Raw genomic sequence first — 17,834 nt, 5'->3', positions numbered from 1 at the left:
CATTACTTTCTCTGCTTACTTTTACCCTTTATGGCGGGGACTTTTCTGTTGTTGCTTTGACCCGAACAGCTAGCTCAGAATGAGCTGGAAGGAAAGAATTTTTGAGTCTTCTTTGAAGATAAAATTACTTTTGTAAATGAAAACCTCGTCTCTGGAATAGGAAGGTTTACAAAGCAATCTAGCTCAGTTTATGTACAAGATTGACGCTTTCCTCCCTGAGAACATTTGAGGAGCAGTAAAGATTAGAATTAGTGGAATGATACAGTTCTGAGCTTTTTAGGTCTTATTTTTCTGTTGTAGTGTTACTTAGTTTGAGGCATTAGATGTTCCTGAACTTGGGATTTGCCCTGTCGTTCCTCTCCTCCTGGCGCAGCTGCCATGTTCAGAATGCTCCTGTCTTCCAGGTTGTCTTCCAGGTTGCCTTCCCGATGTGCGTCGTTTGTTCCAAGCTTTAAAAAAACATAGATACTGATACATATATAGATGGACATGGATACAGTGTGTTTTTCCTCCCTGCCTTGCTTTAGGGAAAAAAATAGAGGCTCCCGCACAGCTGCAAGAATTAGTTTCAGATTTACCTTCTCGGTTTGTCTTCTCACCTCCTGCGTCACGGACCAGGCGGAAAACCACATCCAGCACATCCAGAGCTGGAGATGAATTGGTAAGAAATGAATTGTATTCATATGCTTATTTAAACATGCTCTTTACTTGTTTAGGCAGCGTTTCCTAAATAAACTTCATTTATACCGAAAGCCCCAGATCACCTTGTCTGCACTTGGCGGGGGGGGGGGGGGGGGGGCTTCCCTTGGACACAGTATGTCACCAGTGGTGTGTTCCTGGCAGCTACGGTTTAGATGACCCATTAGGGGAAAGGCTTTTAGCTTTTAGGGTCTCATCAGAATGATCTGGATGTGTTTCTCTAGATTAGAGGTCCCTGAACCCCCGGGGTGTCTTGCACAGTCACACTTGGAGAGAGAGTGTTTCAGAGTTGACTGTATCACCTGATGGCACATAACCCTAAAATCAAAGCAGTTCCGGGATTGAGAGGGAGACAGACCCTTGTTTTAACAACATTAATTCATAAGCATTTTTTGAACTGTCTGCTATGAGCCAGTTACTATTCAAAGACAAAGACTTACAGAGAAATGACTTGGGCAGATTCATGGTCTTTCAGGAGCTCAGTTTAATTGAAGAGGCTAAAACACACATAATTACTTCACGGTATGTTAAGAATCATTTATGCCCAAATAACCGTATAGACGGAAGGTAAAGCAAACAGGCACCGCTGGAAGAGAAAACCGTGGATCACAGAGGCACAGAGGCCTGGCAGTGCTCAGGGGTGGGGGGCTGCTTACAAACGGGTGAACAGCCATGTGCACATTAAAGGAAACGTGAAATAAATTCTAGGGAGGAAAACTGGTCTCTGGTGGCCAGTTCCTTTACAAGATGACGAGAGCCTGGTTGTGGACAGAGGCAGTGGGAACAGGAGTGCAGCAGACAAGGACACGTTCCACGTGAAACATTTGTGCCTTGGAGATGAACTGGATGTGTGGGGGTAGGGATAAAGAGCGGCCCTAGATGACCAGAGTTCCTTCTAAAGATAAAAGGGGTCCATTTGGGACTTGTGGCGTCTGAATTCACTAGCCCTCTTTGGCCATATTCCTTGATGCAGGATAGAACTAATACAACTCGGATTTCAAGTATTTACTTACGATTTACCTTCTAAAATTTTTAACCCCTAGAAAGATAATGCTCCATTAGTAGAAACTGTGGGAAGGCCAAAAGTGAAAACAACCAGGACGGCAAAGACAAAACAAGCAAGCAGGTATGAACTTTTTTATGCTGTAATTTTTATCCATTTTGTTTTGTAGATTAGATTTGAGAAGAGTCATAACTTAGAGAAATGAAGCTCTTCAGGAAAGGGTCATTCTTAGGGGCATTGTGCACACTGGCTTGTGGCGACGGCTGGGTCTCCCCACACAGCAGTGAAAGCCAATCTGTCCTTTTTAAAGAAGGGTCACGGGGGTCTTGTTTTTGGCAGTGGGAGGTTTCACCCTTTCCTTAGTAAAGGTAGATAACTATTAATAAAAATAATTATAAACTTTAAAATCTTGTACTTACTTTACTAGTAGCAATAAAACTTCCATTCGCGAGGACATTTGTCCAGGTATATTGGCGCTTAGGCATGGTTGAATTTCATAAAAGTACAAAGTAAATCCATTTGATCTTCCTTTAAAAATGGACGTCATGAGACTTTGGACCATAACTCATAACACCGTTCACACATCATTTAGCTTTATATATATATATATATATTTGGAACATAACCCATAACACCGTTCACACATCATTTAGCTTTATATATATATGTATATATATGTATGGGAAACGTTCATCGACGGAGGTATACCCGTACTTGCTGATTGCTGGCGTGCGAGAGTTGCTGTTTCTCACACACTTCATGGGCCTGCTGGGCTCTCAGCCCACCGACGTCACGTGAAGCTTTTACGCAGCCTCCAGGTAGCCTATGTGACCAAAACCTTTGCTTCACTTCTAAAATCAAAGCACCAGGAAAGGGTACTGCTCCTACAGGCTTTTTTCCCCCAAGGTAATTGGGAAGTGGATTCTAGTTGATATTATAATGTATTTATTCTTACTTGAATTGTGTTTTGTTTTCCGAAGCAAAGAAGAAGATAATTGGTCACCTCCTCCAGTGAAAATCCAGCTGATTTCTCCTTTGGCGAGCCCGGTTGACGGAGTCCAGAGCAAGCCTCGAAGAGCGACAGCAGTAGCGGGAAGAGCTCCGGGAAGGAGCAGGAAGAAACTGTCTTCCCTTCCAAAGCAAGTTTTACGCAGAAAAATGCTATAATTTTTTTTCAAGTTTTTAATGAACACCAATTTGTAAAATCATCAGAATTGTGTGGATTATTAAAAATCACCTAATTTGGAAGAAAATAATTTGTATAAATTACTGTAAATTTTTGTAAACAGAAGGTCTTCAATAAGTACAATAACTCCGTAAGGAGTGTGATTCTTTTACTCGGGGCAGTTTTTCTATTTTATATTGACTTCATACATTTATATAATATGTAAATATGGCTTCTTACTGGAATGTTAAATAAAGTGTGTACTTCACAGTAGTTTGTGTCTGTTAGATTTTTGAGAGGGGATTTCTGTTTTAATAATGATTTTATAATGCTAGTAGGTATTGGTCCCATTTTCTTTTGCTACAGTTAAAAGGTATTAGACCAGCCTTAAAACTAAGATAATTGAAGAACTGTTGTTTTTTTTTAAAGTTGCTATTTTATAATTTATGCACTTTGCTCCTATGATTGAGATTTCTAATCATAAAATGTATATATATATTTTTTTGCCTGTTACTATGTTGAAATCGAATTATGGGCATGTAATTTTGCCGCTTTTTGTAGTTTAACAAATTTTGTATATTCTACCTCAAATTTGTCATTTTCCAAGTAATGCATTGGTTAAATACAATGTTGGCATTTCTTGTTCAGCAAGCTTAAAGGCTCTTTACCTTTAAAGTCTCTTCATTCTTCAGAGACTAATCATCCAGGTTAGACTGACCGGTTCACTGCTCACTAGCCTCCTGGAAAGGTTTGAGAAGAAAGGGAAATGTCGAACAAAACTATTTCATGGCTGCTCGATACACCTCGTGTGTGCCTAGTATCGACAGAATGAGAAGTCTGAACAAATTTTATAATATTCTTGCTGTGAAGGAGCTTGCTGTAAAATCACAGAAATCCCTTAATATTCAGGTTTGAAAACTGACATTTTCATAGGACCTCAGGCACAGACTATTGAGGACGGGGAACGAGTGTGAGGTGGGAAGGGAAAAAGACACTGTTGTCTGCAGTACAACTGTGCAGTTCAGTGGGGACGCTTGATGTAGCCTGTGAAACTCATCAATAAGTGAGTGCTGTAAAATAATTTATAACAGGTCATGGGTAGTGTGTAACGAATGGACCATTAATAATTGATTGTCTAGAAACAAACTGCTTGTGTTGGCTAAGCTTGTAATGTGTTAGTGTGAAGCAGAAGCACTGTGCTTTCCACCTTATTTTTCTACCAAATAAATCCACGGGAGATGGGAAATGATGACAGCACCTCTGCCAAGTACGGACGGTGTGCGAGTAGCGGTGCGCGTGCGGCCTTTCAGTCAGGTTAGTGACGCCGCCTGGTTGAAACTCTGACTAGGACTTGCATTTTATTCCTTTTGCTAATGATCGTTCTCAAACATGTATTCAAGCTGCTTGTCATTGATGGAATATTAAACTTCTTTTAAATGAACTTGTTAAACGAGTAATTTAACGATCTCTACGTAATTAGTAAACACGTAACCTCATTCCTTTGCGCAAGTAGCTCAATAAAAAAATTGATGAGAGAAACGTACTGTCAAGTTAGTAATTCTTTAAACCAATGCGGGTTGGTGACTATAGATACATGCTGTTTTTTTTGTTTTTTGTTTTTAAAGATTTTATTTATTTATTTGAGACAGAATGAGAGAGAGAGAGCGCACATGAGAGGGGGGAGAGTCAGAGGGAGAAGCAAACTCCCCGCCGAGCAGGGAGCCCGATGCGGGACTCGATCCCGGGACTCCAGGATCATGACCTGAGCCAAAGGCAGTCGCTCACCCAACTGAGCCACCCAGGCACCCAGATATATGCTGTTTTTAATAAATGTACTTTTCCCCCCAGCTGCTCATTCAGCTGTGTTGCTACAACACTGTAGGATAAAACAGAGGTGATACTTGTTCTGGGACCCTGTAGCAATCTCTGATTATCAAGGCATTAGTTACAAATTTTAAGATAATTCTGAACAATTGACCCATCCAGTGAACTTTTGACGGCTTGAATCAAACGCGGTACTAGAGAAATGGGATACAAAGCAGCTTGCTGTCTCATGTAAGTAAGTAATTGGTGGCAGAACGCACCACAGTGGTAAGGCAGACAGCCCCCAGAGACTGATCAGGTCTAGTTCATTCTACCTGGCTCGGTCATGAAGACTCTGGAGATGGAGGCATTTCAGATGACCCAAGGGCCGAGTAAGATTCAGACAAGGATATGCTAGAATGACGAGCAAGGGCATATTGGACAATAGTCCTAAATGGCATCCGATGAGTGTAATGGAGACCATATATGATATAAGGTCTTCCTTCCCATTTGGACCTTGTTCAACCTGACGCTCTTCTCTGTGGTCCATCAGTATTCAAGATTGTTTTGCACGTTTTCAGTTGGTGTCCATGATTTCCCGCCCCCTAGCTTTCATCTGTATCCCAGAAAATACTTCAGCAACCAGGCGACATATCATTGGATAGCGCTTTATGTGAATAACGACCACTTCAAGTGTAGCAGCTCATGGGGGCTTCTAAAGGGGCATGGCTTTTCAGCAACCTGATAATAAAAATGTCAAAGAATTGTGAGGAGCAATTTAATGTTTTAACCAAGAAAAAGGAAATAAAACTATTTTATAACCTAATCCGTCAATACGCTATAAAGTAATTATTCCAGGGTATTTTTCGCTGGCCTTTAATACTGCTAGAGTAGCTACAAGTTTTAAACAATAAGGAGGTAGAAAGTAGGCGCTAAGTTAATTACATGGCTTTGGGACCTCTCATCAAAAAGATTGCATTTGATAGCATTCTACCACCACCGTTGGCTAGCTTCTACTAGAACAGTAGCAAGGAGGAGAGCAGACCAACTCAAGAGGTGACTTGAGGGTGAATGGATATGGGGCATGCCTGGACAACTGGAGCCTGTCTGGGTAACCTGGGCTCTAATTCTCTGACTTCCGGTCTCAATCCTCGTGGTGGGGTCGGAGGACCAGCTTGGTGAGACTGACTGTGTTAGAAGAGGTAGTGCTTTCTCAGGAACCTTTGAAGTCAGATGAACTTGGGTTCAAGACCTAACTTTATCACTCCACCCACTGTGTGACCTTGAAGAAAGTTTTAATCTCTCTGAGACTTGGTTTCCTTCTGTGCAAAATGGAGATGTTGATACTTCACAGGCTTACTATTTCAAAAGCTAGATGAAAATAATGTGCAAATCAACACAATGCCTGACAAATAAGCAGCGTTGATATTAGCCACTATAATTATTTCTTATTTGAGAGACCAAGACCATATGTTGGGGGGGGGGGTGCGCGGGGGAGGGGCAGAGAGAGTCCAGCAGACTGTGCACTGAGCGCTGAGCTCAATCTTACAACACCAAGATCACGACCGGAGCCCAAACTGAGAGTCTAGACGCCCAACCAAATGAGCCACCCAGGTGCCCCTGCTATAATTTTTTATAAACATTTTCATTGAGATAGTTCACCTACTATAAGGTTCCCTCACTTAAAGTCTACAATTCAGTGATTTTTAATACATTCACAGATAGGTACAACTATCACCAGTTTCAGAACTAAAATTTTTATGACGTCAAGAATCTGTGCCATTTAGCTCTATCATCCTTATCCCTCTAGTTCTAAGCAACCCTTAATCTAACCTCAGTCTCTATATTTCCCTGTTCTGTACAAGTCATGTGAATGGGATTAGTCTTTTGTGACTGGCTTCTTCAATTTAGCATAATGTTTTCAAGGTCCATCCATGTTGTAGCATACACCAAAATTTCATTTCTTTGTGAATGGTTACTATCGCATTGTATGGATATACACATTTTGTTTAATCCATTCCTCAGTGGATGTTTGAGTCGTGCTGGCTTTCTCCACAGCCTTATCCGCAGGATATAAAGCTGCTAGAGACACTTGCGTGTAAGTTTCTGTGTGGACGTATGGTTTTATTTCTCTTGGTTTACACCCAGGCTGAGACATATAGTAACTAGTTTAATCGTTGGAGAAACTGACTTCCAAAGCCAGCTGTACCGTCTTCTGCTCCCCCTAGCCAGTGTACGACAGTTCCACTTTCTCCAATCCAATCCAGTTACCTGACTTTACTATAGCTGTTCTGGGTGTGACGTGGTGCCATATGGTTTTGAATTGCAGTTCCCTGATGACTAAGGACGTCATGTATCTTTTTTCGTATTATTGTCCATGAATGTATCCTCCTTAAATGTCTATTCAGATCTCTTACTCATTTTTTAAATTGGATTATCTTTTTACATTGAGTTCTTCTGGATACCATTCCTTATTAGATGTATGATTTGCAAATTTTCTCTCATTCTATGGGCTGTCTTTTCACTTTCTTGATGGTGTCCTTTGAAGAACGAACATTTTTAATTTTGATGAAGTCTTACTTTTTTTTTTTTTTTTAAACTCATGCTTTTGGTGTTCTGAGACTTCTTTGCCCAATCCAAGGTCAGGGATGTCTACTCCTGTGTGTTCTCTTGTACTAATAGCTCTTACATTTAGGTCTTTGGTCCGTTTTGTGTTAATTTTTGCATATGGTATGAGGCAAGGGTCCAAGTTCATTGTTTTTGCACGTAGCTATCAAGTTTTTCCAGGACCGCTTCTTGCAAAGGCTATTTTTTTCCCCATTTTGGCAGCCTTGATGAAAATCAGTTGGCCACGGAGGCCTGGGATGAGTTCTAGACTCTCCATTTCATTACATACATCTGTATGTCTATCATTGTGCCCATATCACGCTGCCTTGGTCACTGTTTGGTTTGCACTAAGTTGTGAGATTGGGAATTGTGAATCCTTTGTTCTTTTTCAAGATGGTTTTGGCTATTCTGGGTGCCTTCCAGTTGCATGGACATTTTACCATCAGCTTGTCAATTTCTACAGAGAATCAGGTAGGATTCTGATAGAGATTTCACTGAATTTGTACATCAGTTTGGTGATTGTTACCATCATAACAATGCTAAGTCTTCTGATCTATGAATGTAGGGTGTTTTCCAATTTTTAGATAATCTTTAGTTTCATTCAACAATGTTTTGTATCAGAAGATATATTTTGTACTCCTTTTGTTAACTATTCCTGAGTATTTTGTTCCTTTTGATACTATCAGAAATTGAATTTTTCCATTTCATTTTCAGATTGTTCAAGTGTATATAATTGATTTTTGTGTATTGATCTTGTATTTTACAACCTTACTGAACTAATTTATCAGTTCTGATAGTTTTTTTTAGTGAATTCCTTAGGATTTTCTATATACTAGATCATGTCATCTGCAAAGAGATCATTTTATTTCTTCCTTTTCTATCTAGATGCCTTTTATTTCTTTTTTCCTACCTATTTGTCCTGGCTAGACCCTCCAATACAATACTGAATAGAAGTGTTGAGAGTAGAAATCTTTAGGATATTAATTATGGGTTTTTCGTAGATGCCCTTTATCTGAAGAAGTTCCATTCTATTTCTTAATTTCTTACGTGTTTTTATCATGAAAAGGTGTTGGATTTTGTTAAGTGTATTTTCTACATCTATTGAGATGATATGTGATTTTGGTTTTCATTCTCTTATTACATGAAGTCATTATTTTAAAGTATACTTGAGATTTATTTTAATCAAGTATAGTAAGGTGATAGACACAGAAACAACTGCCTTAAAATTTCCAAGAGAATGGAGCATGACACACAGAGCCCCATGGGGAAGTATTAAGGTCAGTCAGAAGTCAGAAGGAGCACAGCCCACAGCCTTGGTTTCTGCAGGAAGGAATGGGCAAGGCATAGTGGGTGAGTTTGAGCACTTTTAGAATTAAATAGTTTGAGTAATTCCAGGGCTCTGGGCTAGAGAGGTGGTCTCTAGTTGTCAGGTACCTGGCCCTGGGGTGATTTTGGGCGAGGGAAATATTGGCTTGGTGTGTGAGAGTTAAGTAAAGGAGGTGCCTGGGAGATGGACTTGGGATATGGACTTTGGGTTGGTTGGTTTACATGAAAGGCAAGTTGTTTACTATCTCTAGGGATTCATTAGCCCTGGAGGGCCAGTCTCTCTAGGCCCCAGGATGTCAATACATTATCAAATATAGAAAATAGAAAATATGATTAATACAATCATTTTCAGATGTTAAACCAACCTTACATCCTTGGGATAAATCCCGTTCGGTCAGGGTGGACAATTCTTTTTACATGTTGCTGGATTTGGTTTGCTAATAATTTATTGAGGATTCTTGCATCCATATTCATAAGAGATACTGGTCTGCATTTCCATTTTCTTGTGATGTCTTTGTCTGGATTTGGTATCAGGGTAACACTGCCTTCATAAAAGCAGGTTTGAGTATTCCCTCTTCTATTTTTGGCAGAGTTTATGAAGAATTGGTATTCTTTAAATTTTTGGTAGAATCAGCCTTCAAACCCTCTAGTCTTTTTCTTTTTTCTTTTTCTTTTTTTTCTACTTCAATCTCTTCACTTGTTATAGGTCAATTCAGATTGTCTATTTCTTGAGTCAGTTTCAGGAGTTCTGTATCTAAGAATTTGCCCATTTAATCTAAATCATCTAATTTATTGGTACCCAACTGTCCATCGTCTCCATTATAATCCTTTTTTTTTTCTCTAATCATGGTCCCTGGGTCCAGGGGCGGGGACAGTGCAAGCTGCTTCCTGTTTTAGAAGCCCAGCATTTGTTGAGTGTGGAAAAGCAGCCTGAGATCCTCTCAGCTTATCTGCCCTGGCATGGACACCCCCCAGGGGCTGGAGCAAGCACGGCCAGCAGCCTCGTATTCTCAGTGGGATGCACCCGAAGTAGAGCCTCCACTGCATGCGTGGGTGCTGGGTAGAAGAAGGAATCCCACCTCTCACCAAGTCTCTCGCAGGAGGTGAGGGTAGGATGTGAAATGCTGGTATCCTGCTCCTGGAATCTGGGGAGAGAGGCAGCCTTGCGGCGTTGGCTGCAGCAGGCTGGAGTAGAGTCTCCACCTGGCTGAGCGGGCAGGAGAGAGGAAGGGAATGGTCTTGCTTCAAATACCAGACTCGACTCTCTAAACAACTGTGGTACTTTTCCTTGAAGAGATGTTTTGTCATTGGCTGTCTGCCCGGAGGACCTTTTCCAGAGTACCGAAATGGTTGGTTGTTTTTCCATTTTCATTTTTTTCATGAATAATTTTCACCAGTTCCACTGGGGAGCGAAACAGGGAAGTTCTCTGTTGCTATAGTTATTGCTATTAGCATAGCTGGGTGTTAGGCTATTCTCAGAAAATTAACATCACTAGAGACAAGCCTTTCAACAATTCTGAGGGGGTACAAGAGCCACTGCTTGTCATTAACAGCTGCTAAGAATAACAGAGAACAAAATGAATAAATGGTAAGTATCCGACTTAATTTTTTATGAGGTATGTCTCAAGACTTGCAAAATAACTTGGATGACAAAGAAAAACTACAATGATTAACTCTGAATTTGTAATTTGACTATAGAGAGAGAAGACTTCTGGGAGCAAATGTGTGATTTCCATGCATTCCAGGACCACCACAACCATACAAGACCCTAAGAATCCAGAACATAGGAAGACATTTATTTTTGACCTGGCATATTGGTCTCACGATGGATTTCAAAAGGATCAAGATGGTGTGTTTATTTCAGCTGATCCTAGCAGTTAATTTGCAAGCCAGGTAAATTGCCTTAAAACACAACTTGAAAGGAAAGGTTTTGTTTTGTTTTTTTTAAAATGAAGTGTTAACAGTAGAACAGTACAATTTTTTAATGCAGGCATGCTATGATATATACTTCCATTTGAGAGTTTGATTTTAAATTTATTCCTTTTTCATGTTAAACATGAGGTCCCAAAGTACAGCTATTGCCTAAATAATTTTTAGGAACTCAGATCAATTGATTTGCCAATATACTGCCATATTTTGAAAAAGAAGTGTCAGTCAAATCAATTATATTTTCCCTTTCTGAAATAAGCAAAATTTGTGACGCACACAGCCTTTGAGAACTCTTGTTTTCTCAAGTATTTATCACGTGCCAAGCATTATTCCATCTTAAAGTTGCCCACAACTTGGTATGGGGGGACAGGCAAGTAAGTGCATTCAGAAATGTTCCATGTTCTGGGATAAGAATACAGGAAATGATGGAGTACAGTGGAGAGGAGGTCATTGCAATCTGGACAAAGCTCATTAAGTTTCTTGGATCTGGGTGTGTATAGTTTCAATAAAATTTGGAAAAATTTCAATCATCATTTCTTCAAATATCTTTTGCCCCCTCCCCATCTTATTCGTTCTGTGATTCCAACTGATCTTGTCCCACAGGTCACTGAGGCTCTGTTCATTTCCCCCAAAACTTTTCTCAATATTCTTCTTGTCTGCCTATTTGTCCTCCAAACTCAGTTGAAAACTTACAGCTTTTATTAAACCACTCCTAAAAATACCCCCTGTCAAATAGTTCTGACTTCACAAACTCACTAAGAGGATCTCACGGACCCTGGAATGCACTTTGATAACCACCGTCCCAGAGTAATCAATTTAAAAAATCAAACAAAATTGTAACTCATCAGTCAATTGTGGGGAAATGGGATTAGGAAGCACTCAATCCAAAGCACAGCAGGAAAAGACGGGAAAAGTAAAAAGGAGACGGGAGAAGTAGAATACAAATAGCGAGCTGGTAAATTTCATGCCAGCCACGTCAGTTAGTACAGCAAATGTAAATAGACGTGCCAACTACAAGTCAGAAATGATCAGATATCATCGGAAAAGCGTGACCCAACTCCGTCTGTCTAGGAAACCCAATTTAAATATGGACACTTCGTGTAAACCCTATGAAAAAAAAAACTAGAGAAGCCATATTTACATCACATAAAGTAGACTTCAGCACAAGAAACATTCCATAATGATAATTTATTAAGGAAACATACCATCCTAAATGAGTATGTACATAATAATAGAATTTCAAAGTACATGAAGCAGAAACTACTAGAAATTGAGGAAGAAATAGACAAATCTACAACTGTCATTAGTGATTTCATCACTCCTCTCTGAGTAATGGATAGAGCAAATAATCAGTACTATATAGAAAACTAGATCCACACCATCAGCCTGACCACTGTGTAATAGAGAACACTTTTGCTGCCCACCACCCAACCATAGCACAACACATCCTTTATATGTGAACGTGAAACTTCCATTACAATAGACCATATTCCAGGTCATAAAACTAGTCTCAATAATGTGAGATAACCGAAATCATACAAAGTATGTTCTCTGACCACCAAACTAGAAAGAAATGAAAGATCTTAGGAAAATCCACAAATATTTAGAAAATAACAGACTTCTAAATAATCCACAGGTCAAGGAATAAACCATAAACAAAATTAGTAAATACTTTGAATAAGAAATTTAGGGGAGCCTGGGCAGCTCAGTTGGTGAAGCGTCTGCCTTTGACTTGGGTCATGATCTCAGGGTCCTGGGATTGAGCCCCGCCGTGGGCTCCCTGCTCAACGGGGAGTCTGCTTCTCCCTCTCCCTCTCCCCGCCCCCATAATCTCTCTCTCAAATAAATAAATAAAATCTTAAAAACAAAAATTTAAAAATTTACCAAAATTTGTGGGCCACAGCTAAAGGAGAGGCTTAGAGAAATTATATAGCATTAAGTTATTGGAGAAGCACAGTCTCAAGTCAACATTCTAGTCTTCCATCTAAGAATTTAGAAAAAGAAGAGCAAATTAACACAAAGCAAGCAGAGGAAGAAATAAGAAAGAACAGTAATTAATGCAAAATAGTAAAATAATAGGAAAATCGATGAAACTCAAAGCTAAATTCTTTCAAAAGATCAATGAAATTAAACCTCTAGCCAAATCAATCAGGAAAAAAAGATACAAAGTACCAAAATAAGAAATGAGCCATCACGGCAGAGTTTATAGACATTTAAAAAAAACAAAAAACAAAAAATAAATAAATAAAAAGAAGGGAAAATTATGAAAAACTTATCGCTGATACATTCAACAGGTTAGATGAAATGACACAGCTACTGAAGGTCACAGCAAAACAGAGATAATTCAAGTAGCCCAAAAGAAGTTGAATTTATAGTTAAAAACCTTCTCACAAAGAAAACTCTACCAAATTTCTACCAAAGGAAGAAATAATGAGAATTCTTAAAAAAAAAATAAAAAATCCTAGAGCTGAGAGAAGAAGGAACATTCATTTTTTGAGGCCAATATTACACCAAAACCAGCCAAAGATTATAAAAACACTACAGACCAATATCCATCATGAACATAGACAAAAAAATTAGCAAAATTTCAGCAAATAAATTCCAACAATATATTTTAAAAACAATAAATTTCTATCAAGTGGGACTTTTCCTGGGAATGTAAGATTGGTTTAATATTTGAATATCTATGTAATTCATCATATGATCAGAATCTGGCGGGGGCATATATGGTCAGAAAAAACATGTGACAAAATTCAACACCCAATCAAAATTAAAACTCTCAGCAAACTTAAAATACGAGAGAACTTCCTGAAATACATGGGTAAAATCATATTTGATAGTGAAAGGCTGAATGTGTTCCCCCTAAGACTGGGAACAAGGTAAAAAGGGCCGATCTCACCATCTCTATACAACATTTACTGCAGGTCCTAGCCAGGGCAAGAAGGTAATTAATAGAAAATGAATGATATGCAGATTAAAAAAGGAATAAGTAAAACTATTTGTACATGCCATCATTATCTATGTAAAAAACCCTGAGAAATCAACAACAAAAAGGCCACTACAGTTCATGAGTGTGTTAGCAAAGTCAATATACGAAAATCAATAGTATTTCTCAATACTAGCAGTCAACAATTGGAAATTGAAACTGTGAAACATTTACAATAACACCAAAAATATGAAATACTTTAAGAATAAATTTAACGAAACACATGCAAAAGCTGTCCACTATAAAACATTACTGAAAGGAAGACATTCATGCATTAGAAGGCTCAATATTATTATTATTATTTTTTAAGATTTTATTTATTTATTTGAGAGAGAGAATGAGAGAGAGAGAGCATGAGAGGGCGGAGGGTCAGAGGGAGAAGCAGACTCCCTGCCGAGCAGGGAGCCCAATGTGGGACTCGATCCTGGGACTCCAGGATCATGACCTGAGCCGAAGGCAGTCGCTTAACCAACTGAGCCACCCAGGCGCCCGAAGGCTCAATATTATTAAGAATTCAAATTTATCAATCAATTCAAAGCAATCCCAACCAAAATCCCAGCAGTAAGGTTTTGAAGGAATTGATAAGCTATTTCAATAATTTACATGGAATTTTAAGGGACTTAGAATAGCAAAAATTATTATTTTTTAAAAGATTTATTTATTTACTTACTTACTTAACCTACTTATGAGAGAGAGAGAAAGTGGGGAGGGGAGCAGAGGGAAAGGGACAAGCAGACTCCATGCACTGAGTGTAGAGCCCAATATGGGGCTCGATTCCACCACCCTGACATCATGACCTGAGCCAAAATCAAGAGTTGGACACTCAACTGACTGAGCCACCCAGGCCCCCCAACAGCCAAAATTAATTTGAAAGACCCTGAAACCTGAATAATTTAAAACCCACTAGACAGCTTCAGTAGTCAAGACAGAGTGGTATTGGCTAAAAGATAGAGATACAGATCAATGGAACAGAATGAAATATCTAGAAATTGATCTTCGTATATTGTCATTTTTTTTTAATGATGGTACTGTAATGGGCAAAATCTATATCCACTTAATACCTTAGAATGTAACCATATTTGGAAATAAGATATTTGCAGAAGTAATTAGGTAATAATGAGGCCATACTGGATTAGAGTGGACCCAAAATCCAATTCTTGTAAGATGAGGGAAATTTGGACATACAGGGAGAATGCCATGTGACTATGAAAGTAGAGATTGGAGTGATATTGCTATGAGCGAAGGAATGCCAAGGAACGCTGGGAGTCACCAGAAGCTGGGAAGAGGTATGGAAGGATTCTTCCCTAGAGCCTTCAGAGAGAGTGTAGCCTTGCCAGCAGCTTGATTTTGGACTTCCAGCCTTCGGAATCATGAGAGAATAATCTTCTATTGTTTTTAGTCACCCATTTTGTAGTAATTTGCTATGGCAGCCCTAGAAAATGACAAAGTTCTTCAAATTAAAGCCTTTCAACAAATGATGCTGGAGATACTAGATATCCATGTGGAAAAGTATGACTTTTTATCCTTTCCTCACACCATATAAAAATGAAGTCAGAATGGATCATAGACCTAAATGTTAGAGCTAAAATTATAAAACCTCTAAAAGAAAGAAGAAAATGTCTGTGATAGCTGATTTGAAAGATATCTTACGCAGGACACAAACCTTAAAAAAATATTTTTTAAGTTCAAGTACAATTATAATAAAAGAAAATAATAAATGAGACTCATAAAAAAAAAAAAAGCTTTTGCTTTTTAAGACATCCCAGGAAGAGCATGAAAAGGCAAGCCACGAAGAAGGAAAATATTTACAAAACCAAAAAATATCTAAAATATACAATGAATTCTTATACTTAATATTAAAAAGGAAAAACAAATCAAGTTTTTAAGGGAAAAGATTTGATCAGAGGCTTCATTAATATAGATATGAAAAACCAATGAAAAACTGTCAAACTTTATTTATTTAGTTATTAGGGAAATGCAAGTTAATACCACAATGACAAAAATGACAAAGATGACAGAGAATGACAAAAATTAAAAACTGACAATATCAAGTGTTGACAGGCATGTGGAACACCTGGAACTCTAATACGGTACTTATGGCAGTGCAAAAATGTTGAGTTATCTTGGAAGACAGGCAGGTTCTTTAAAAGTTATGCATACACTTGACCATACAACCCAGGAATTCCAGAAGAAATAAAACATATGCCCTCACAAACAACCATCTGCAAGTGTCCTTAGCAACTTTATATATCATAGCCTCGAACTAGGAACTCACATTGAGAAAGGTAAGGGGGGCAGAGACACACTGGGGAAACAAACCTCAGGCACAGCAACCCTCACATAAGAAGGAAATCACAGGTGCAGAAGTTCTCCCCAAGGATTGAAAGGAGGAGTCCCGCAGTGGACATCCCCAGCCCTGGGGACCTGAGCAGCAAGAATGAGCCCCCATAACACCTGGCTTTGAAAATCAGCAGGCCTTAACTCTGGGAGAGCCGGAGGGCTGTAAGAAACCGAGACTCCACTGCTAAAGGTCCCGCACACAGGGGCACACAGTGTGAGACCCCGCACAGCAGCAGTTGTGTGAAAAGCACTATATGCAAAGGTTTATTGACTGGTTTTAGGTGATGTGTCAGAGGGTCATGTATCTATAGGAATTTTATCCAGGAATGAGAATGCTGGCTGGTGCCATTCTTCTTGCTTTCCTTCAGCCTAGCTGGCCAAATGCTTGCAGAAGCCAGTTCTGATGCTTTCTATCTACCGTGTTAGCACTGTTTGCCCTGACCCAGCATTCCCCAGTAGACACAGCCACCCAGACTGCAGCTACTGCAGGCAATCCCTCCAAAGCAGCTCTTTCCCCACCAGGCTTGGCTGGGCCTGGAACCTCCCCAAAGAGGCTCCTGCGCCGCATAAGCAGCCCGCCGTCCAGTTCCCCGACAACTACAGCCAGGCCTATTAGTCAGCCATGCCAGGGACCAGCCCTAACTCACCAGCGCAACCACAGCAGCCAGTCACAACAGGAGGGCACACACAGCCCACACAACAGCCATCTCTAGACCACATGGTTCTGCTGCTGGGCCCTACAGGACACCTTTTATATAAAGCCATCGTTTCAAGTCCAGGAGACATAGCTCACCTACCTAATAAACAAAAACGAACACAAAGGGTAAGACAAAATGAAGGCATAGACAAACATTTCAAATGAAAGAATGAGACAAAACTCAGGGAAAAAAACTAAATGAAATGGAGATAAGCAATCCACCTGATAAAAAGTTCAAAGTACTGGTCCTAAAGATGCTCACCAAACTCAGGAGAATGGATGAACACAGGGAGAATGTCAAAAAAGAGATAGAAAATATTTTAAAAATCAGTCATAGCTGAAGACTATAATAACTGAAATGAAAAAGACACTAGGAGGGATCAACAGCAGATTGGAGGATGCAAACAACAGATCAGCAATCTGGAAAACAGGGTGGTGGAAAGCACCCAGCTGAACAGCAATCATTAAAAAAAGAAAAGAAATTTTAAAATGAGCATAGGTTGTAAAACCTCTGGGACAACATCCAGCAGATTAACATTTGCATTATCAGGGTCCCAGAAAGAGAAGAAAGAGAGAAAGGGGCAAAACACTTATTTGAAGAAATAATAGCTAAAAACTTCCCTACCAGGTCCAGGAAGCACAGAGAGCCCCAAACAAGATGAACCCAAGGAAGCCCACATCAAGACACTTAAAAACTAACAGGTAAAAAATTAATGATAAAGAATCTAAAGAACAACAAAAAGAAAGCAAAATGGTCTATACAAGGGAAACCCCAAAAGGCTATCATCTTGTTTTTCAGCAGAAACTGCAAGCCTGAAGTGAGTGGCATGATATATTCAAAATGCAGAAAGGAAAAACCCTACAACTAAGAATACTCTACCTGGCAAGATTATCATTTAGAACTGAAGGAGAGTTAGTTTTCCAGACAAAAATTAAAAATTAAAAAAGCTGATCAGCACTTAACCAGCCTTACAAGAAATGTTAAAAGGACTTCTTTAAGTGGAAAAGGAAATGCCATAAATAGAAGAAAATTATGAAGGGAAAAATTTCACTGTAAAAGCAAATATATAACAAAGGTAGTAGATCAATTATTTATAAAGCCAGTATAAAATTTAAAAAAAAGTAGTGAAATCATATTTTAAATCAGTTAAGGGAAACACAACATTTAAAAAATGTAAAATATGGTATCTGTATATAAAATATACGGGGAGGGAGTAAAATTGTAGAGCTTTTAGAATGTGTTTAAACATAGGCAATGTAGACTGCTATATACAGCAAA

At 39.1% G+C, this 17,834-nt stretch overlaps 2 protein-coding genes across 2 annotated transcripts in view; both read left to right on the top strand.

Annotated features, from left to right (window-relative positions):
• Positions 1-4,402, top strand: part of AHCTF1 (AT-hook containing transcription factor 1) — a 79,387-nt gene extending 74,985 nt beyond the window's left edge. Inside the window, exons 36-38 of the mRNA XM_044915968.1 lie at positions 528-661; positions 1,743-1,825; positions 2,683-4,402. Of these exons, the coding sequence (XP_044771903.1) occupies positions 528-661; positions 1,743-1,825; positions 2,683-2,869 (404 nt within the window). The 3' untranslated portion in view covers positions 2,870-4,402. The remainder of the gene's footprint in view (positions 1-527; positions 662-1,742; positions 1,826-2,682) is intronic.
• LOC110580224 (kinesin-like protein KIF28P) overlaps positions 4,113-17,834 on the top strand; it is a 70,801-nt gene continuing 57,079 nt past the window's right edge. Inside the window, 2 exon segments of the mRNA XM_021689880.2 lie at positions 4,113-4,181; positions 10,302-10,496. Coding sequence (XP_021545555.1) covers positions 4,113-4,181; positions 10,302-10,496 — 264 coding nt within the window.

This window comes from Neomonachus schauinslandi, chromosome 6 (genome assembly GCF_002201575.2).
Source record: "Neomonachus schauinslandi chromosome 6, ASM220157v2, whole genome shotgun sequence".
In the NCBI taxonomy this organism is placed as follows: Eukaryota; Metazoa; Chordata; class Mammalia; order Carnivora; family Phocidae; genus Neomonachus; species Neomonachus schauinslandi.
The sequence above is the reverse complement of the archived record's forward strand: the minus strand, read 5'-3'. Positions and strand labels throughout refer to the sequence as shown.